At 33.3% G+C, this 23,194-nt stretch overlaps 1 protein-coding gene across 1 annotated transcript in view; it reads right to left on the bottom strand.

Moving 5' to 3' along the window:
- LOC145291150 (tRNA dimethylallyltransferase-like) overlaps positions 1–23,194 on the bottom strand; it is a 163,099-nt gene that overhangs the window by 8,619 nt on the left and 131,286 nt on the right. Inside the window, exons 9-11 of the mRNA XM_080136677.1 lie at positions 20,600–20,677; positions 8,239–8,348; positions 7,197–7,314 (exon numbers count right to left, since the gene is read on the bottom strand). Coding sequence (XP_079992803.1) covers positions 7,197–7,314; positions 8,239–8,348; positions 20,600–20,677 — 306 coding nt within the window. The remainder of the gene's footprint in view (positions 1–7,196; positions 7,315–8,238; positions 8,349–20,599; positions 20,678–23,194) is intronic.

The following is a 23,194-nucleotide window of genomic DNA, read 5'->3' as shown; positions in this document are numbered from 1 at the left end:
GAAAGATGGTGGGATCCTTCTATCGCTCCAGAAGATATCTCACTACTGATGCAATTCTCTATCTATATAAAAGCCAAGTGCGTCCAAGGATGGAATACTGCTGCCATATCTGGGTAGGAGCTGCTAAAAATAGCCTATCCTGCCTTGACAGAGTACAAAATAGACTTCGTGGCTTAGTGGGGGATGCCCTTTTCTCTACCCTGCAACCTCTCTCCCACAGAAGAGACGTTGCGAGCCTATCCTTGTTTTATCGTTATTTCCATGGCAGGTGCTCGTCTGAACTCCAATCTCTGGTCCCCCCTCGCCAATCTTTCACGAAAAACACCCATCTAGCTGAATCCGCTGTGAAAAATTTCCCCCACTCTTTATCTGTGCCTAAATCAAAATGTGCATAGATTCCATGAACAAAGCTTCTTTCTTAGAACTGCACGCCTGTGGAACTCTGTTCCATCTGCCTACTTCCCACCTGACTACAACTTGGATGTCTTCAAGTCCAACATTAACAAATTCCTAATGAACTGCTCCCTTAAGTAAACACTTCATCAAATCTCCACACTAACGTACTGAACTTGCAATAACCCTTATCCCTGAGTGGCTTTCGGGCCTTGATAAGTGGTGACCACCGTGTAAAAAAAAAAAAAAAAAAAATTCCATCAGAAGTTAAAGAGTAAAATCAAGGCTATATGTCCAGGAAGTTGAATCACAGACAGGAAGTATCCAGTGGTAGTAGATAAACTGATAAACTCTTTCTTTTTTGTGTGAACTGCAAAAGAGCAGATGTGCTTGGGACAACTGCTCCCATACTCGATGAAGAGGGGCTGAGACGAAACTCTGAAAGCATAGTTAAGCCACAAATTATTTTTTCTTTTCATTATCTGTAGAATTCAGCATGCTACTTGTAATCATGCAATCCACTATAAATTGGCCATTCCTGCATTATAAGATGTAAAATCTTAAAATTTATAACCAACTAGTTGGATTTTACTTTTCATTCTGAACTCAATCTTAAAGTGCATATGAAATTACAGTAAATCTCTTTCATACACACTTTTCAAGGTTGTATCTTTTAGGTTAAAAAAAGGATTTTTGATAAATAAAAATCAAATCCTTAAAAGTTTAAAATAAATGTCTCTAAAGCAAAATTCGGTTTGTAGTGGTGCAAAAAAATTGAAAATAAAAAAAATTCTTTTTAAATAAAAAAAAAAGGTAAATGAATAAACTAAATTGAAACATGTGGAATCAGCAGTAAACGAAAAAGTAATCGTAAAAATCATTTTCTAAATAATGAAATATTGTTTGTAGGTCATGGTCAACATTTTGGTCAGATATGGGGTTGTACCCTTATTAGCTGGCTCATACACATAACAATCTTTCCTTTTCCCAATTCCAAAAATAATGATATCTCCCTTCTCCTATTTCACCAAATCTCATTGGCTGAGAACTAACTATTCATTCATTCCAGAATGTAAATCCTCATACAAAAACAAACACCCCAGAGATTTACAAACATGGCTTTTCTCTATACAGGAAGCCATCGTTTTAAATAAAATACCCCAATTACAAACATATTCACACATCGAAACATGTTCATGAGCCAAGACTGCTTACATTTTTACATTAAATATACCATACATGTTAACTTTTCTTATACAGCTACACTAGTATACATCTTTTGTGTTTACATACACCGTGCATATTGTTTTCTGACACACTGTCACATGCTGATAGCCATTATTTCTTCTTCCTTTTCTAAAAGCTAGATAAACCTTTCTTTTCTTTTTTTAAATTATAATTGACTAACATTCTTTTTACACCAATTAAAAACTTTAAAACAACCGATTACGCGATTATTTTAGTCGAGACCTGGCTTTTGTGTGATTTGGAAGCCTTCAAATTGTCTAAAACGTTTGCTTTCTTCTTCATTTTTAAACATCTAGATAAACCTTCCTTTTTTTTCTTAAAGTACAACTGACTAAAATTCTTTCTTTAGACCCGGATTTTGTGTTTGTTTAATTGTACAGTAGATACACTTATGTTTACATTAAGCGCATTACCAGTGTCGACTGAACGAGTCCCTTTTAGTGATTACATAGTTTGAAGATATTTGTACATTTTTAAAGGTGTTATTTCGAGGGTCATAACATTGTAAGTTCGCTGTAGGCCAGTTGACTAAAGCCTTTCCGTTTTTTTGCACTACCTTTTCCTCTTAGCATTACACGTTTGAACCTGCATACTGCGGCTAATTTTTTTTTTTTTTTTGCACTTGCACAGGTACTCACTGCTATTTACATTTTTTTAGAGGGTTGCTCAATTTAAAAAAGATTTTCTTATGGCTCACACAGGTAATAACTATTATTACATATTTTGTTTTTATTTTTAAATGAAAATAGGTCACAAAGCAAAATAAATTGTTTTTGCCCAATTTCCCCCAATTGTATTTTCTTTTGGGTATATATATTGAAAATGTTTGTGCATACGTTAAACATTTATAACTAATATTAAATGTTTTGCTTTTATTTTTAAACGAAAATAAGTCACAAAATATAATAAATTGTTTTTGCCTATTTCCCCCAATTTTATTTCTTTTTAGGTTATATATATATTGAAAAATATCTGCGAAGAATATTTCTTTCAAAATTATAAAAAAAAATTCTGTTTCTGTTGTCTAACACTTAAAATTGAAAAAGATTTACATCGTTTCAACTTATAAAGTGTTCTATTTATATTGTTTATAATAAAAATAATTGTTTATTATTTAGAGAAAATGTCCTATTTACATTGTTTCTTTTTTCCTGCTTATTTAAAACTGTCACGTTCTGAAATATCGTTTACATATTTTACATGGTAACATACAGGTGACTACATGAATTTAGTTTCTTTTAAGCGATAGAGGGTTCAAGAGTATTTTGCAACCTAAACTCCAGTCTTACCAACAAAAATATACCCTGCCTGCCAGATTAGTATGCATGAGCCAAACAATACTGCAACCACCAAATGTTGTTGTTTTTAATATTATTTGTGCATGAGAATCCTGACAGCGATTATTTCATTTACATTTCATTATTTCAGTTACATTTCCGGTAAATTTTGTGACAATCCCAATCCCACTCCTAAAATGGGGTGTCTATTCCGAAAGCTGTTCTTAACATGAGGAGGTTGGGGTTGGGCAACAACAACAACAACAACAACAACAACAACAGCCGTACTTTATTTTTATGTGTGGGGTGGGGTGCTACCACTGGGTAATGTCGGTTAATGGGTCCTGCTAGTATTCTTAATGAATAAAAATCATTCATTTTTTATGTGATAATAAGAAGCTAATAATGTTCACATCTTTTTTTAATTAGTTTTAGTTTTCCCTTATTTTATTTCAATAAATATTAAATTAATAGAAAATATAAAATTAAATAATGATTCATTGTGTATTTATCAAAGTTATGATTAGATGAGAAAGGCAGACACATAATAATTTTTTATACTTTTATTAATATGAAATAATGAACATACGAATAAGATAAGCTTCCAGAATAAAACTGAATTTCAATTTAGAAATACATAGTAAACTAAACAAATTTCATTTTTTTCACAAAAACATAGATTAAAAATATGTAAGAAAATCTAAAGGCTGATTGGCCGAAATATGTCACATGATTACTTTAATCAGCAGACAAACTTGCTCAGTTTGAAATTTTGTAAACAAGGAACCGTTTTATAAAATTATTGAATTTATTGCTGTGATCCAACACCTTCTGTTGATAATTTGCCATGACTCATTGACCAAATGGAGTCAAACGATTAAGTAGTTAAGGCAAGGTGAAACAGAGAATGTGTCATTTCTATAGCATAACATACTAAACTAAAGACACTCATAGATTAAATTCTAGATGAAAAAATGTTAACAAAACTAACTGAACAATTGCATTAAAAGATATCTTATACAAACTTTTTACACACACCAAATAACTTTTTATAGTTGTTCGAAGAGGCTAGCAATCAACGTTTCATCTTCGTTTATAAACCCTTTCTACATCAGACAGTAATAAGACAATTCTAATATTTTGATGCAGTTACCAGTTTCATTCTAAATCCCTCAATTACCGACACTGATGCTTTTAAAACCTCTAAATACGTAGTTGTAGAGTTTGGTTTTTATTTTTTTTAATTTTCGGATTAAAAAAAAATCAAAAACATGTAATATGTGTAAACATTTTTGCAAATGTAAAAAATACACGGGGGGGGGGGGGCTGATCTATAGATCTTAGTTTCACTAATAATTTTTAAAATCAATGAATATTTATTATTAGTACCAGCAATGGGAAATTAAGTTCTTGAAATAAGAACAAAAAACAAAAAGGCCAATTAAAAGAATTGTTTTTGGCACCAGAAAATAAGAACAAGTTTTTCCGATTTCAATACCCCAAAAAGTTACAAGTCTTCCAATTACAGATTTTGATTAACTGTCCCAACATTAGTCATTGTATATATGTTGTATGAATATTGTGAATGTTTAAACTCTGACATTTTCTTTTTTGTGGAAGAACATTCTTTCGACTGTTAATGCTTGTGGGTTGTGGCACTCAGGGTTTCATAATACCTATGAAAACCAAAGAAGACAGATACTCTACACTAACATCTATTTAAATGAATGTTGTTCCTCTAATTTTTTTAATCTTTTTAAGGGAGGCCCATCTGATATAGTTTTTATAGGCATCTCTAATATAAATCTCACCTGTCTGTTTAAATGTACGTATGTATGCATGTCTGCCTAAAACTTTCGACAGAGGTGACAAATTTTCACAAGATCAGTATCGTTTTTAAGCTCGACCCTTTGAACGACAAATATAGAAAAATTGGCTAAGAACATTAATTCCTTCACCCTCAACTGGGCGCTTTTCTATACGGAGGGGGTGGTTTTTTGCTGATATTTTCAAAAGTCATCCCCTCTTTTCGATTGACAAGCTTTAATTTAAACCTTTGTCGCTTCTGGTTTGGCAATGGATGCAACAGCAAAGACGTCACGCTTTTTTTTGTTTCACATTCATTTCCTCCTTCGCGGTACGAGTTCGAGCCTGCCTGTCTACTACCACTTTTTTTTTTCAACACACACCTCCGGACAACGCCGAGCATGAGGGTAGTAGATAATAAAAGATTCTGAGCCAAGTTTAACATCCTGCTGAAGTATTAAGTATTTTATAAGATGTTCAAACATGGAAACATTACCAGGTAGACATAATATAGGGGTAGAAGTGTCTCCATTGGAGAGAGAATCGATTTAAATGTGAGAGAATATCTTAATCACGTCGGTGGTCATTAGTAATGCAAAACATTTAAGGATACAAGTTATTGGTGATATGTATAATGAGAGGTAATATTTGTATGCCCCAATGTGCTACAATATTAGCATTAAAGTACCTATGAAACACTAACACTGAATTACGAAAAGAGAGAATAAAGATGAAAGACTGAAGTTTGATTTTGTTGTTTTGTTTTATGGCATGCTAGCAGGCCACCCGGCATTGTCCTGTCATAAAATATGCATAATATTATATTTTAATTCATACAGAAACTGAGACATGTGCATGTGAGTATTATGTTTCTTCTAAAGAGTTCACTTCTTGTAAGTAAAAAAAAAAAAATACTCAAAACCAAAACCTAAGGACAGTGAGTCAAGTGCAATAACCATTAGGCCAGCTTGACTCAATCTTTAATAGATGTTTTCAAACCTACTTATTTTTAACATAAGGGATTTGTCATGTGAACCATTCACACATGTGCATTTATGAAACAGTTAACAAACAGATAAAAATCCAATGACCCCCCCCCCCCCATGTACCAATTTTTCAATTTTGACCCTTTAACAGCTTGATTTTCCGGATGAAAACTAATTAAAAAGTTTTCCACATGTCTAAATACATATATACCAAATTTCAAGTGTGTAGATCAAAAGTTTGTTGAGCATATAGGTTGAGAAGTGTCCTCACACATTCTCACTTTTATAGATATATAGATTAACCCTTTTCAAGTTATTTAATACTGAATCCAGTAATTTTAGAAAAAGTTTTTATTCTCCAAGTTCTTCATGTTTTCAGATATTTATTCATGGAATTTGGTTTGGTTGTTTTGCTTTAGAGTATATCAACCCTTTTGGGTTATTTAATGCCAAGTACAATAATTTTGGAAAACGATTTTATGCTCCAAGTTGTTTATATCTTTAAATATTTATACATAATGTTTAGTTTGGTTGTTTTGTAGAGGAAAAAATTCTTTTTGGTTTTGGCTTTGCAAAACATGATTGAGTTTTACAAAGGGAAGGGAAAAAACAATAGCATCAATGTTTAGTACATTTAAGTCAGGAAGCCGATATCCTCAGATAACCTGATCTGGTATCATCAAATGAAAGACTAGGGAATAATAATAACACTTTATATATGAAAACAGAATAATGTGAATACAACAATGATAGAACATAAATGTCACAATACAATTTGTAACATGGTCTCACAATAGCATGTAACACAAAAAGGAGTGCAATGACAGAAAGGAACATCTTCATTGGGTACAGCAATGTGCAAGTACCAGCTCAGAATGATGTGACCGTTCCTGAGACAAGCTGAGCAGAAAATGGGAAGTTTCCCTTTTCAGGTAATGATCTTCCAAAGGATTAATGATTAACATGGCCATTAAAATCAAAATAGAGAAAACTGTATCGCTCATCTATTATATAAATCTCACCTGTCTTTTTAAATGTATGTATGTATGTATGTAGGTATGTCTGCCTAAAACTTTTCACAAAGGTGATAGATTTTCACGAAATCATTTTGAAGCTTGACCCTTCGAACGACAAATATCGAAAAATTGGTTAAAAACATTAATTCCTTCACCCTCAACTGGCCAGTTTTCTAACAAGGAAACGCCGCTATTTTTGCTTTTACATCGCTATTTTTGCAAATCATTGTATCGTTTGGAATGACTTTACTAATTTCAATGTTCCAAACTTCAGATCGCGTCATGGAGTAGGGGTAATACGTCAGGTTTTCTTTCACTTTCTTTTCCACCTTCATGTCACGGGTTTGAGCCTGCGTGCCAACTACCACATTTTTTTTTTTTTTGCTCTACATGCACCTCCAAATACCCGGGCAACGCCAGGTACCCAGGCTAGTATATGATAAAAGGATGAAGAAAAAATGTATTCTTACTTTGCCATTCATTTTCTGTCATTATTATCAAACCATCACAAATCTCACAGACATTATATTGATGCTTGTTTTTGGATTCTTTTGTCAACTCTATCGGTTTTATTTCTGGAACTTCGCCCTGAATGATAAGAAAAATAATAAAAGAATACAATCTGTATAATTTTTGGTGAACATTTATATAATATAAAACTATGGTAATCTTGCTAGCAAATTGGTTAAGGGAGGTTAAATGAGATAAAAAGTTGTGGACAGAAGAATCTGAGTGTGGAGGGAAAGGAATGGCATAAATAAATGAGACAAGAAATGGTGTGAGTAAGGAAATGATGTAAAAAATTAAACAATATAAATAAAGAAGAAAAGTTCAGAAAAGCTTTTGATTGGATGTGTCATGGTGGAAACTTTGTTTATTATTTCTGTTACATTTGCTTAAACTATTGGTACTGTTCAGCCTTCTTTTGTTTTAAGTCTTAATTTATCTAATGTACAAACATTGGACTAAGGAGTCACAGGTCATCTAGTACACAATAACTTATCCGGAAGGAAGTTTGATTATAAGTTTTGAGGTGAAGAATTATTATTATTATTTCCTTTATTTTCAATTAAATTTTTTTATTTTTTTTAGTAATTTATAACATTTATTATTTTATGTAGGAAAAATCAACAGTAAACAATTTCAAGTCAGTTTTAATGAATAAATAATTCAACACCAAAAAAATTATGTCAAAGTATAAATCACAAAACTGCCATAATTTTAGCAAATTCTAGCCATTTTTATTTTTATTGTTAATTTGATTTGACTCCAAAACATTTTCCTTGTTTATTTTTAATTACAAGATGCACTAAATGGGTTAATAATTTCAAATACTTTATAGTTTACTTAGATCTGGATCGTATAGAGTAAATATATAAATTAGTACATATATATATTATGAAAAGGATTATTTTCTTTTTAGAAATGACACTTGACAGAAATATGTATTCTTTCTCTACACAAACAAATACTAAATTAAATATTATAAGAAGAGTAAAAAGGAAGTTTTACCTTAATTAAGGAGCATAATATTTTAACAGCTGGTTGATGAACAGCTTCATACCATTTGGATGGATCCGTTGCGTCTACAGCGTAAACACTAGGTGTGTTCTCAGCGGCTCCTGCCAGAAAAAAATATATATAAGCAACAAAATAAATGCTGTTTAATCAAAATTTGAAGAAGAAATGAAAGAAAAAATATATAAGCAACAAATAAATGCTGTTCAATCAAAATTAGAAGCATAAACAAAATTAAAAAACATTTTCAACAATTGTTCTTATCAATTTAATATTAAAGTACATGGTGGTTGCTAAAAAAATGTTACATATTTGCTGTGGCCAGTTTACATAAGTATTAGCATCTACTTTTGTTGCTGGTACAAGATATATACACACTGACAGCGAGTAAAACCACAACACAGTTGATCTATAAAAAATATATTGCTTTTATTTCACACCAGCCAATCACCTTTTGATTAATCATTACTGGTATTTTGACGTTTCTGAACGCCATATAGGGGTGGTGTCGGTTTAGGCAGTTATCGGCCAGTGAAGAAATGGTCACACAGTCCCTCTCTCTTTCTGACCAGCTGACTGACTTTCTCTTTGTGACAATTTTATTTATATAAATATTGTTTTCCTATTGGAATGTTTAATATTTCTTTTGTCTATCGTTTCAATCCTTTCACCAATATATCCTCTCACATATTTCTGGGTCAAATTATGCATTCCGTTAGACAATGGTGGAAAATCTTGCATTCTTCACACTAAATCCATTTGCATATGAGCAACCCATTGAATGTTTTTTCTTCCCGGGGTTGCCTGCTAATATCTAACTAAAGACGAAAATTTGAAGTTGTAAATTTTATTGTTTAAATTTTATTGCATCTAATTCCCTCATTTGATTCTGATATCCACATTATGGATGGAGGCAGCAAAAACGGTTTCAGACTTTCAAAGGTAGATTATTTTTTCTAAAGTGAAAACCCAACTTCGAGACCAACAAAATGTTTGTGTTATCTATTTTCTTATGATTACAAAGTATTAGTTTGATAATGTTGTTGCAACTTTGAAACGAGAAGATCCTGCAGCAGCTACTACTGACCAAAAATGAACTGATTCAAAAACTGAATTTCCCGCTTTTGTAAACATAAATTACTGTTTGATAAATTTCCTGTTATTCTAGCGACCACCCTGTATAATCAGAGCTACATAGAGTCGAAGTGGAAAGGAACCAAAAGCTCCTTTTTTTTAAACAAAATGTTGAGGAAACTAATCACGTGTTGCTAAATAAATGCCTCCCTTAACATTTTAATTAATAATACAATTAAATTAACATTTCAATTAATATTATAATTAATTGAGAAGAAAGAGAAAAAGAGTATATATATATATATATATATATATATATATATATATATATATATATATATATATACTAGCAAAAGTATCCGTCGTTGACTGGGTTCAAAAACAGCCTACAGAAAATGGACTCTGATTTATGAAAGTATGATAGGTTATGAAAAGGAAGGGTTGTAAAGAGATAGCTTCGAATTTGGGGGTATCAAAACCAAAGCAAAATATGATGAAAGTAAAAATAAAATAGATAAACCCCATAATTTATTATACCATACCTGTTCACACTGAAACACTTATCACAATATTCTGTGGATTTATATTAAAAAACCTTGTTAAACTTTGACATATTTCCATTCTATGGAGGTCAGGCGCAAACAAACACTCCATAATTTTATTATACCATATTTCTTCAAACTGAAACATAATTATCAAAGTATACTTATGCAGATAGTTATAAAAAGTCTTTATTTTGTGCCTATTTCCATTCTATGGAGGCCAGGCGCGAATGCAGACCCCACAATTTTATTATACCATCCCTATTTAAGTTAAAACATACTTATCAAAGTATTATTATGTACATCTATATCGAAAACACTTGTAAAAGTTTTTTTTTTAATTTTTAAATTTTTTATTTTCATACTTTGTGGACCAGGCGCGAACGTAGACCTCACAATTTTAATGAACCACCATTCTGCCAGATCAAACATACTCGTTCCTGTGTCTCGATACATCTTCTATCATTATATGTAATCAGTTTTTTAAAAATAGTCAACCATATAGGAGCCTATTCGTGACCAGACACACACACACACACAGACATTCAGCTATATATTATATATATATATATATATATATATATATATATATATATATGAGAGAGAGAGAGAGAGAGAGCGAGAGAGAGAGAGAGAGTTTTGTGGATGTTTGGTTAGCATCACTCCACATATATATTCTATCCTATGAGTAGATACATAAAACAAGAAACAAAACGACAGCAATACGTTTGAAGTACCATGCATTCAATGCAAACATAAAAAGGGTTGCTCACAGTTGTCTAAGAAAGTCTAAATAGAAAATGTGTAAATGGTCTGTTAAGAAATTGAGAGAAAGTATCTTGCATATCTTTTGGGCATACCTGTGTCAGATGAGGCAAAGAAAACAAAAGGGAATATTTCTTTGTGCTTCAATTTCTATAATCCTGATCTTAGCTGTACATTATATATATATATATATATATATATATATATATATATATATATATATATATATATATATATATATATATATATATACATACATACATACATACATACACACACACACATATATATATATAAGGGTAGAAAATGCTACACCACTATCTTGTTTTGCTTTGTTTGTTTTGTTTTTACCAGATCATTATAAGTAACACATCCCAATGTACATAGATAGATATTCCTGTATAGTGATGTAGTGAAATGAAGCCGGGCAGTTTTATCCATTCAGCTAAGGAAGAGGAGGAAATAATCTATTTCTCACTTCATGCATAAATAGATTCACTAGTCATCTCTCTATTTCCTCTTCAGAAATAAATCATGCAACTACTTGTACTTTATGAGTTAACAAACTATTTTAATCTGACAAGATGTAAACCACTCGTGTCCTGGAGATTTTTCATTATGTATCCATACACATATATTAATCTTTTCCTTCACTTCTTAGCAATAAGCCCAAAACCAATATATTTATACTCTTTCAATTCATGTATACATATACTGGCATTGCTCGGTTGTAAAATATGCTTAAATATGATATTTTTATTTACACAGATTTCATATTTATTATTATAGCCCCAATACTCTATTGATTATTATACTGTAACCAACATATAGTAGTGATTTCGAAATATTTAATGCTCCAGCCTTACTCGTTATCATCTAAGCTAACAATAGATGGAGATCAAAACTTTAAAAATTAACCAACATCAATGTATAAATGTGTATTTGTGCATGCATAGAGAAGCACTTTAAGTCACCTTATATCTGCCATGTTCCAATCTATTTTTAATTTATTGTGAAACCATCATTCGCTCTCTCTCGCTCGCTCTCTGTCTCCCTCTATATCATTAAACAAATGTATAAGCACATACACAAATGAAAATTTAGTAGTAGCATACGGCGGTCTCTCTTTCTCCCCCTCTCTCTCTGTCTGCTGTCTCTCTCTCTCTCATTATTATTATTATAATTATTTGAAGCCAAATTTTTTCAGAAAAAAAAGCCAAAAAGGCCAAATCCAAAAGCGCAGGCACATTTTTGAAGTAAAAAAGGCCAACAGAAAGCCAAATTGAAAACTACAGAAAAATTGACTATATTGAAGTTGTTGACTTTCAAATATAAACATTTAGTAAATAACTGTGGAAACAGATTTTTAAATATTTTTAATTAACGAAGACTCTCTCTTTCTCTCTCTTTCTCTCTCTCTGTCTATCTATCTATCTTTCTATCTATCTATCTCTCGCTCTCTCTCTGCCTTGAGCGTTCGTTCAGAAAAGGGACAAACCTGGCAACCCTGATCTCTGCCTTGAGCATTCGTTTAATGTGTAATCCGCTATTCCAGAATAAAATCTTCTCAACCAATCAAATTTGCCGGAAAGTGTGACACACATAGATAGATAGATAGTTACAAGCGTTACATCTATCTCCCCCCCCTCTCTCTCTCCCCCTCTCACTCCTCTATCTCCCCCCCCTCTCCCCCTCCCTCTCTATCCTCTTGGCTTTGTTTATATCTAACAGCAATCAGTCGTAGTTGTGAGAATATCTTTAATTAACGAAAACTGTGTTTCTCTCTCTCTCTCCCTCTCTCTCTATCTCTCTCTCTCTCACACTCTGTGTGTGTATCTATCTATCTATCGCTCCCCCTCTCTCTCTCTCTCTCTCTCTCTCTCTCTCTCTCTCTCTCTCTCTCAAACAAATGTAAAGAAAAATAAACAATGAAAAAAAACAAATAAATGTTCAATTTTTGTCCCCGATGTAAGATGTATTTATTGAGAATATTTGGAGCACTAATATCGTGATTTTGGTATATACATATTTACATACATTTTACCTACTGTACTCTTCATTTACTATTTAAAAAAAATAGTACACAGGGTGAATTCGTCGGCCAGGGCAGTAAAGGGTTAATGTAAATGTTTCAAGGTACGGATATGTGATGGGATAATGTGTATGTTAAAAAAAAAGAAAAGAAAACGTGATATTTTCACGGGTCCAGCTAGTTATTTATTAAATTATTTATTGTGGACTATTATCTTCATCTTTATTAGTTGTTGTTTCACAACGTTTCAACCAACAATTCCTTTGGCTTTCGTCAGGTGGTAACCGCGACGGGATAGAAACTCCGAATCTCGTAACTGTTTTCTCAGCAATTACTGCCATCCATAGTTGTTGTCGTCTCACCACAATTTGGCCAAGTAAGCCTCTGGCTGGCTTTGGCTAGGATTGAAACCACTATCTTCAGACATTTCTCACCTAGAACCGTAGATTCAATGCCTCTATCCCCTTCACCACGGCCCCGAAGAGAAGATTTCTGAATTAATTCATTGATATATATAGCCATGTTACATATCATTTTGAAGCGCGTTTTTCACTCTATCGAATTGTGTTGTTCATTACCATTCTCTGCCTCTTCATTCATTTTTTTGTAGGCTTTTCAACAGCATAGACAAAATTCAAATCTGCATGATTTTCTTGTTCCAGTTCAAACTAGGCTGAAAAGCTGCTGAGACAGCTCGTGATATCAATGATGCGTTTGGCCCAGGAACCACTAACAAACGTGTAGCACAACAGTGGTTAAAGAAATTTCGTAATGGTGACAAGAGCCTCGAAGGTGAAGACAGTCGCAGCTGGCCGACTATGGTTAATAACAAACATTTTAAAGTCTTAACTGAAGCTGAACCTTGTAAAACCACGTGTGAAGTTGCTGTTGAATTGGAGGTCGACCACTCAACAGTCGTTTGCTATTTAAAGCAAATAGGGAAGTCAAAACAGTTGGATAAGTGGGTGCCACACGACTTGATCGATAATTCAAAAAATCATTATTTTGAGGTATCTTCTACCCTCCTTCTGCACTACAAAAACGACCCATTTCTCAAGCGGATTGTGACATGTGATGAGAAGTGGATCCTCTACGACAACCGGCAATGTTTGACACAGTGGTTGGATGCCGGAGAAGCTCCACAACACTTCTCAAAGTCAAAATTGCACCAAAGAAAGGGTATGGTGACTGTTTAGTGGTCTGCGGCCAGTCTCATCCATCACAGCTTCTTGAATCCGGGTGAAACGATTACGGCGAAGAAGTACTGCCAACAAATTGACAAAATGCACCAGAAGCTCCAATGTATGTGCCTGAAATTGGTCAATATGAAGGGACTAATTCTCCTCCATGACAATGCTTGCCCGCATGTTGCTCAAACTGACCCTGCAGAAGCTGAATGAATTGGGCTACAAGACTGTCTCATCTGCCATATTCACCGGACCTCTCGCCCACTGATTATAACTGTTTCAAGCATCTTGACAACTTCCTGTGCGAAAAATGCTTCAAAAGCTGAGATAATGCCGATCGGCCTTCAATGACTTCATCGCTTCCAGAACTCCCGATTTCTATGCTAATGAGATAAATAAACTTGTTTCTCATTGGCAAAAATGTGTTGATTGTAATGGTTCTTATTTCGATTAATAAAGTTTATTATGAAAGAAGTTATCAGCTTTTGAAGTTGAACGTCAAAAATCAACATTATTTTTGCACCAACCTAATACTTTAAATCATTTTCTATAGTTTGAAACTTTTAAAAGAGATACTTGATATCTGCTTTGAACATTTTTCAATCAAAAATTCACTTTATTACAATAATAAATATTAAGTTGATTCTAAACTTTTTGATTAAATTTCATATCTTTTTCAAAGTTCCATCAATCCAATTGTTCCTCCTAACACCCTTTTTATTCAATGCTCATGAGTGAATACATAAATCTAATGACAACTTTTTGTGTTATTTGATTATTTGAACTACCATGCTCATCTTGAGTGTTATTCACACAATGTTTTATTTGATGTAACCTCCAACCTTTTTTAGAAGTGTCTTGTCAAAGTTGGGAATCTTTCTGTTGAAATCGGGAATCCGCATGGAATTTTGAATGGAAGTAGCATGATCCTGTTCTGTCAGTCATGACTTGGTAGAGATCTTAATTTGCAATTATATTCTTCATATTGCTCACACTGAGGATTGAACTTTAACCCGCAAAAGAGTTTCACTTATAACTAAATTTTACCTAACACTTTACCCATTACACTATACAAGGATCCATGGATTAAATAAAGGGTTCTATCCAAAATTCCATGGAGATTTCAAAATTCAACAGAAATATTCCAGAGTTCTGCAGAAAGATTACAAAGTTCAACAAGATGCACCTAAAGAAAGTTGGATGTTATATGTGCAAATAACACTCTGAGAACAGTAGTCTGAATAATCCAAATTATCAATCCTCATCTAAAAAATTCGGAAACATAATACTTTGTGTGGCTGACAATAAGTTGGAAACTATTACATCTGTGATTGAAAGTACTGTTGGAAACCCATTTCAATTCTAAACAGGTTTTTCAAGGTACCGGTTAAGTATGGGAGAGAGGAGGCCAATTTATTTTAGCAGCAGGAGATGAAGCAGCTCTTTTTTTTTTTTAATAAAGAAGCATGGCGGGGGGAGCTACCTCCAATTGTAGGGAGGAGGGCAGTGAGGCAGGTAAATATCAAACTATAATCTATATGATTGACATCGTCCAGTTAAAAACTTATAAACATGATTATAATGCCAAACTGGATCTGCAGATACATTCATAATGAATGGAAAGTCCCTCCAGTGTTAAAGTAGGTGAAGTAATCTTAAAACTTCAGTGAGAAGAAACAACTGATCCCTATCCTTACAAACTAAAGCGTTTTCCAGTTTGCATGGAAGAGTCAAAAGTGTGAAACTGAACCAAAGCAAAATAAGAAAAAAAAAACCCAAAAAACCTATAATTTTGATTCAATCAATCATTTTTTTTTTTTTACATGGAAGTCACCAGTTATCTTGTGAGTAAGGCCCGGAAGCCACTCGGGGATAAGGGTTCTTGCGTGTACAGTAATCAATGGGATAGTATTGTAGTAATCGTTAGTATTGGAGATTTGATAAAGTATCTTACTTAAGGGGGTGGTTCATCAGGAATTTGTTAATGTTGGACTTGAAGACATCCAAGTTGGAGTCAGCAGGAAACAGGCAAACGGAAGAGATTTCCACTGGCGTGCACTTCTAAGAAAGAAGCTTTGTTCATGGAATCTACGTTTTGGTTTTAGCACAATTAAAGAGTGGGGGAAAATTTTTGACAATGGTTTCAGCTAGATGGGTGTTTTTCGTGAAAGATTGGCAAGGGGGGACCAGGGATTGGAGCTCAGACGAGCACTTGCCATGGAAGTAACGATAAAACAAAGACAGGCTCGCAATGTCTCTTCTGTGGGAGAGAGGTTGCAGGGGAGAGAAAAGGGCATCCCCCACTAAGCCGTGAAGTCTATTTTGTACTCTGTCAAGGCAGGATAGGCTGTTTTTAGCAGCTTCTGTCCAGATGTGGCAGCAGTACTCCATCCTTGGACGTACTTGAATTTTATACAGATAGAGAATTGCATCAGCAGTGAGATATCTTCTGGATCGGTAGAAGGATCCTACCATTTTTCCAGCGACCTTGGCAACAGACTTACATAAGACTGAATCAATTTACAGATATAAATTGATCGGTGGGTGTTACTTGACAAAATCTATTGAGCCATATTGAGAGTATATACAGTATTTTACTCTGGTTGAGAAAGAGATTCATGCTTTTTGTAGTAAGTTGGGATGAAGAGCAAAATGAGCTGAAAGTGAGCATTTACTTGAACTCATGTTGCCATTTTTATTCTCCTATAACCCATGTCCTGTGATGAAGCCTCAATCTGGGAGCTTTGGGGAATATGGAGTCACCTCTTGTCATAACTCTTAAGTTTAATCTGACTTGGAGTGGTTGTACTAGTCAGCGTCTATGGGTCAAATAGAATCTGCCCTGAGTATGATATTAAACTGCATACGGTGATGTATGCATACATTTTTATATCAGGAATAACTTCTTATGATGAGCACCATGAATAAATATATTAAGAACTGAAAGTATAAAATCTTTTAGCTGAGCGACTGAATTTATTACTAAATACACCAAAAAGGGTTGATACGCAGTAAAACGACCAAACAAACAAATATTTCAGAAGTTTTGAGATGAGGATTGAGAATTTTAATCATTTAATATTCAGACTATTATTCTCATCTTGGTTATTATTTTCACAATGATTCAGCCAATATAATCTCTGATCCCCTTTTCAAGTAAGTCCTTTCTGAACATAGATATCTTTCTGTTGAACTAAGCAACTTGTATGAAATTTCGAATTGTGCTTTTTATTCAATCCCTGAGGTGTAACATGGCCGTTACACTTTAACTGTGTCGTTACATTTCAACCACTCGGACCCACACGTTGTCTGAGACTTCGTTGCAAAGGGACAAACAAAAAAAAAAGGAAAGAAATAAAAATCCGACTCAGCATTTTTTAAGTGCAAATGAAAACACATTTACTCGGGGTTCTTCCAAAATAACGCATCTCATTATCTTTCAAAAGTCTTTTCACACACACGTTTTACAACAATTTGCCATATAACATGTGCTTTTTAAAAATATCTCTCCCCGCCACTTAGCATGGCCCTAGCCAGCGCTTTCTTACTCTCAGCTTCACATATCTATATTGCTCAATATGCAATTTTCTTCTTTTTGTTTGACCATAAGCTGTTCTTTTTTCTTCCCCTTCCTCTGACATTAGCACGTGCACACTTGCTTAATTTGCATATCTGCAAAGACAGTTGCTACTGCTTATATTTTCGCTAATTAGCTATCCTACAACTGCTGCTGATTTTCTCATATGCACAAAGTATGCACTATGTTGCAGGGGTAGATTGCTCTCATTTTGTCAGCCATGATTGGGTAGAAGTGTTAATTATTTTATGTGATTTTAAGTCATTATTGCCTATAGTATGGATTGAACCTTCAACACCTAGACAACTGTCACATACAAAGTATATATAGAGATTAGATTTCAATTTCCAAAAATCTATACTAGAATCACATGGATTTGTAACATAGCAAGGGCATTAATTAACAATTAGTTTTAAGTAACAGTTTTCTGTAGGTTCCATCTTTGCTACAAATGCACTTTAAGAAGGTCGGAAGTAATGCCAGCTGAAATGTGAAAATAACAACCAAGATGAGAATAATAGTTCGAATAATCCAAATAATGTAGTTAGAAATCTCTCATACTTGCCGGTATTTTATATTTGTACAAAGCTATCATTCACCTATGCATGGAGTACTGTTGCTACATCTGGGTTGATACATCGATCGTTAGTCTCTCTGTCTTGGACAGGGTCCGAAAAAGAGTCTCTAACCTATAAGATTTCACACTGTTTACAAAGTTTCAGCCCCTGTCTCATTGATGCAATGCATCCCTTGTGTCCCTTCAACAAATCAAACACAGCAAAATTCCACCTCTTCATTGTAGATGATCACAGATGCAGAAAGGCTTTCTACTTTAATAGCATCACTTCTTTAACGTCTTGCCTTTGGAATTCCCTCTCTACTCCCTGTTTCACCTGACTGTACCAACATGCAAAAATTTGAATGTAATTTGAACAAACATCTCGCTACATACTTCCTCACTTAAGATGCCTCCCCCCTCCTAAATATAGCCTCTAATTTACAGTAGCCCTTTATGTATAGAATAGCAGTGCACCTTGTTTGGAGTGAATTCAAGGGGAAAAAAAAGATTTTTTTAAAATGCAAATTATAATTATTTTATTTACTGACTAATTTCTATAAATTATGAAAATCAGATAAAATTTCACAGCTGACTTTACAAAGAAACCATCTTAATATAAAGTAAATCATTTTTTTTTTTGTAAATATTGTTAGATGTCTATCTTGTATGGAGAGAACTGAAATGTTTACTAGATATTCTCATTGAGTGTCTAAGGTCTTTCTATACAAGTAAATCCTGACTAAATATTCAAAATAATACAGTATTTGTAGCCAAAATAGTATTCTCTCGATATATCTACCAAACACTGACTTATACGAGGAATGGTACACATGTGGCATGACCATCCCAGGGGCGGTTGAGCTCCTCAAAAGAGGGAGTGGAACTTAAAATTCACTAGAGAAAACAGGCAAATGTGACTCTTTATCAAATATGGTGCACCTGGGCGACAGCAAAAATCCCTGCTGAGAGAAAAGAATATAATAATAAATGACTTTGTTTAATCCATCAACAACAATGTCATTTTAATGGTTGAGCGAAAATATATTCAGTGAGCCGGTGCCACAATGAGGTCTGAGAAACCACTTGCAACCTTGCAGGTGCAAATCATGTGAGAATTCTAAGGGGACCAATTGAAACATGGTGAAAGTTGACACTGTCATGGTTGATTAGTTGGAGAGACCACCCAACCTTACTCCGCCCCGACCTATATAATCATGAGCAGAGCCAAAAAACAGGAGTTGAGAGTTTAGAGTGAGATGAGTTTGAGAGACGAATTATCGCCCCCCCCCTCTCCACAACGCCCCCTGTCATTACCGGCACACTGTTAAAAAAAGAAAGAGAGAAAGCATAAAGATTAATTATCGACTTATATGACTTATACAGACTCATTACTTGTGTACTGTAGAGAACAATTGTACATACATATATCTTTTTTTTTCTTTTTTTTAATTAATCAGAAAGAAGCTGAGTTTGTTTTTTTTCCCTGTGAATTGAGTTGCCTTTCTGCCATAAGGTGAATTGTAAGTTACTATTTCTTTTTCCTTAGCATGCAACCGACCAACAAGGTGACAGTATATCAACCCTGACAAGCACCGGCCACGAATTGAAGACTGACCAGTGCAACCAACGGGTCCTACTGCCTTGAAAAGGTCACATCTTGTCATTGTCGATCAGAACACACATTCTACAAGTGATGTTGTACTAACAGTATTAAACTGGATAGGCCACCAGACTAGATGAATTCTTGTCTTGGAATTGAGGCCACAAGAAAGATTTAAAACAGTTAACTATCCAATTAGCAAAAGGAAAATTCATGTTTTTAAATTTTTTACTAACTCAAGGTTTTAGAGGTAAAAGAGAATTTAATGGAATACAGGAATATCTATGTATCTCATATAGAGATTAAGTGTTAGCACAAATGCGTCCTTCGATTTCTGCAAACTTTGATTGAAATAAAATTAAACAAAAAAATAAGAGAAATTCACAAATTAAATACAAATGAAAGTATGATTAATCAACAAAATAAATAAATAAATTGACAATTACCAAACATGCTTTGCTTTTTCTTTCATTATCAAACACAAAAATATTTCAAGCTGTCAAATGTATAAAAATGGAATGTAGGTTAATATGAAGTGTACATCATTTTTTTCTTATCGTTAGTATTTAACACTGGTACTGTCCAGTATGAGACCAAAAAAAAGGAAAAATGATTTACTAAACTAAAATGATACCTAGATATAAATTGAAATACCATATATTTCAGTGTATAAGGTGACCGTCAGATAAGACGAAGTACAAAATTGGAGCAAATTTTAATAAATTTATCATATATCGGTTGTATAAGATGACTGCTAAATCACGAAACCATGTTTATTTAGCCTAGGCTAGAGATTGCAACACCTGGTATTTTATGAATATTGGTCTTATTTTTAAACTTTAAGGTTCATCTACAGCGAAATATATGGCATAAACAAGTGGCAATTAGTAGGCATTTTCTGAATGTTTTTTTTTTTTGTTTTCATTTTTGAAAAATGTTTTATGGAAAATTGCCAGCCAATCTCATGCTCCTTCCTCTTATCACTGGAATTTTAATCGCTAAAGTTGACTTAAACTTACTTTTTAAAACTCTGTTTTTCAGCCATCGCACTTGTTTTTTAGCATATCTCCGAGTTCTCCTTTTCAAATTTTCCACACCTGAAAAAAATAAAAAAATAAATTAGCCATTTTGTTCTAATTTGATAAAAATTACCACACATTATCAGGTCTTTGGATTTTTAACCATCTTTATTGCAAATATTACTACCTTTTTTGTTGTGAAGACATTTTCATATACTATTTTGTATACAGGTTGACTCCTATCGCAGCAGCCTTTATGCTTTAGTGGCAATATACCTTGATTAGGTGAATAATATATATATATATATATATATATATATATATATATATATAAATAAATTCAAGTGAAAGTTAATTTCAGTTTGCAAATTGAATAATCTTGCAACTTATAGCAGGTATAAATATTAGTATTAATATTCATCTGACAATCCCAACCAGATAAAAAAGCTCAATATTCAAAATAGAATGATAATATAAGAAATCAAATTCTGTAAATTAAAATTTACAACAAATTTATTTTTCAACAAGAAATACAAATAAACAAATTAAACAATTTTGCATATACTATTTTGTATACAGGTTGGCTCCTATAATAGTAGCCTTTACCCTTTAGTGGCAATATACCTTGATTGGATGAATAATATACACACACACACATATATATATATATATATATGCGAATCAGTCAATAAATAAGGTAATTTGGTACTGATACATATTTTGAACCGGGCAAAAGCAGAACTGTTTTTGTATCATAATCTTAAGCTAACCCTAACCTGTTTTTTTTCTGGTTCAAAAGCTGTACCAGTACTGGTAATCAAGAAAAAAAATTAACCATTATTTTTTTTCAAGCATTGTTTATCATAAATCTAACCCCATCTTTGTTTGAAATTGGTTTCTAGGAGAAATATCTGTTTTATGGGTCATCAAATTATAAAAAAAAAAAAATGTAATTTTTTTAATTGTATTAATTAGGCACCATTTATCAAGGCTAAAAGCCAGCCAAGGATAAGAGTTAATGAGATGAATATATTGTCAGTTGAATGATGAAAAATATTATGAGAGGATTCAATATAATAGAATGAAGAAAATTTAATTACTTATAAGGACAGTTTCGAAGATGACCCCTGTTGTAGTAACACAGATGAGAAATTCCTGAAAAAATAAAACCCCAAAAAACTGTTGTTCAGACGAAGGAAGGAAAAGTTTTTGTAGTTGTGGTTGAGAGATGTATTCTTGCTGTCAATGTCAAGAAGAGATTGAAACTGTAAATAAAACTGATTGCTCTACGCTTGAATAGTAGTCGGTTATCAAACTTTTGATGGAGTAGAAATTTACAAAAATAATGTGCGATGTGTACTAAATTGTTTAAAGATGGTTGAAATAGAATTCAAGATCAAGGCAGGTCAGGCAGATTCACAATGGCAGACACACATAAAACAATGGATTCAGTTTATACGATCTGATGCTACCATTTGGGTATTACATACAAAACTACATACAATGACCTTGTCATTACTAAGGTCAAGTGATCAAAAGTTAAAAAGTGAAATGCTTAGAAACACAAATGCAAAACCAAAAATGAAAGTGGCGAACAATCTGATCAATTAGCATGCAGGAATCTGAGTGAGATTTTGTGTAGAAGTTGAACAAGACAGACATTATGATTTAATGAATACAAGTACATCCAGGTTCTTCCTGCTAACAAGAATATGATTGGATGTTTACACCGTAAATACCGACTGGTGGAGCCACCTAGCAGAAAGGTCGAAAGGTACATTACACGCCTCATGCTAAGGAATATCAGCTCCAACTATGAACACTCGTTCAATAAAGCAACTTACCAAATTATTACTCAAAACTGTAGCAAAGACTACTTTGAAGGAATATATTACTTCCATTGAGGCATATCATGTTAAAATATAATTCTAGAATTAGTAAAAAGTAGTAAATTAAATTTTCGCTCTGTATCTCTGCCTGAAGCTTATAACCCAGCATACAATATTCATATATTTTGATTATAAATATCCACAGGTTATTTAATTTTAGAACAAAGGATATAGTCGCAGATAGACAGGTGATGCAGAATTGCCACCAGCTGTGTCATGTCCAGCCTATAGTCTTCATCTATCCATCTTATTTCAAATAAGGTTGCATGTTATAATACCATGTGGAATGTGGAATGCTATGCAAAGATAAAAAATTTCAACCAGAAATGAAGTTACTGTATTTGAAGGAAATAACGTCACAGTGGCATCAAGTGAGAAATACAAATGGATTTTTTTTAAATAGAAATTGCTTGAGAAAAGGCGTGAAGCCACTTATTGTAAGGAGCTAACAAGAATGAAACATGATTATCACAAAGATAGGAGATGTCTGTTGATCTCAATCTTGAAAAGATCAAAGCTGTAGGTAGGAGGAAAACAGTCAGCAGGAAGAGAGAGAGAGTAAGAGTGTTTCACAATCTTGCAGTTCTTGGAAAGAAATTACAGCTCTGTTAAAATGAGGTATCAAAACAGCAAGCTAATAGCAACCACTAGATCAACGAGTCAAACAAGCTGGAACAAAAGAAGCAGGGAAAAGATCAAACAATTC

The sequence above is a fragment of the Euprymna scolopes genome, chromosome 2 (genome assembly GCF_053919585.1).
Source record: "Euprymna scolopes isolate OS-2025 chromosome 2, ASM5391958v1, whole genome shotgun sequence".
Lineage (NCBI taxonomy): Eukaryota > Metazoa > Mollusca > Cephalopoda > Sepiida > Sepiolidae > Euprymna > Euprymna scolopes.
Note: the sequence above shows the minus strand (reverse complement) of the source record. Positions and strands in the feature narration are given on the sequence as shown.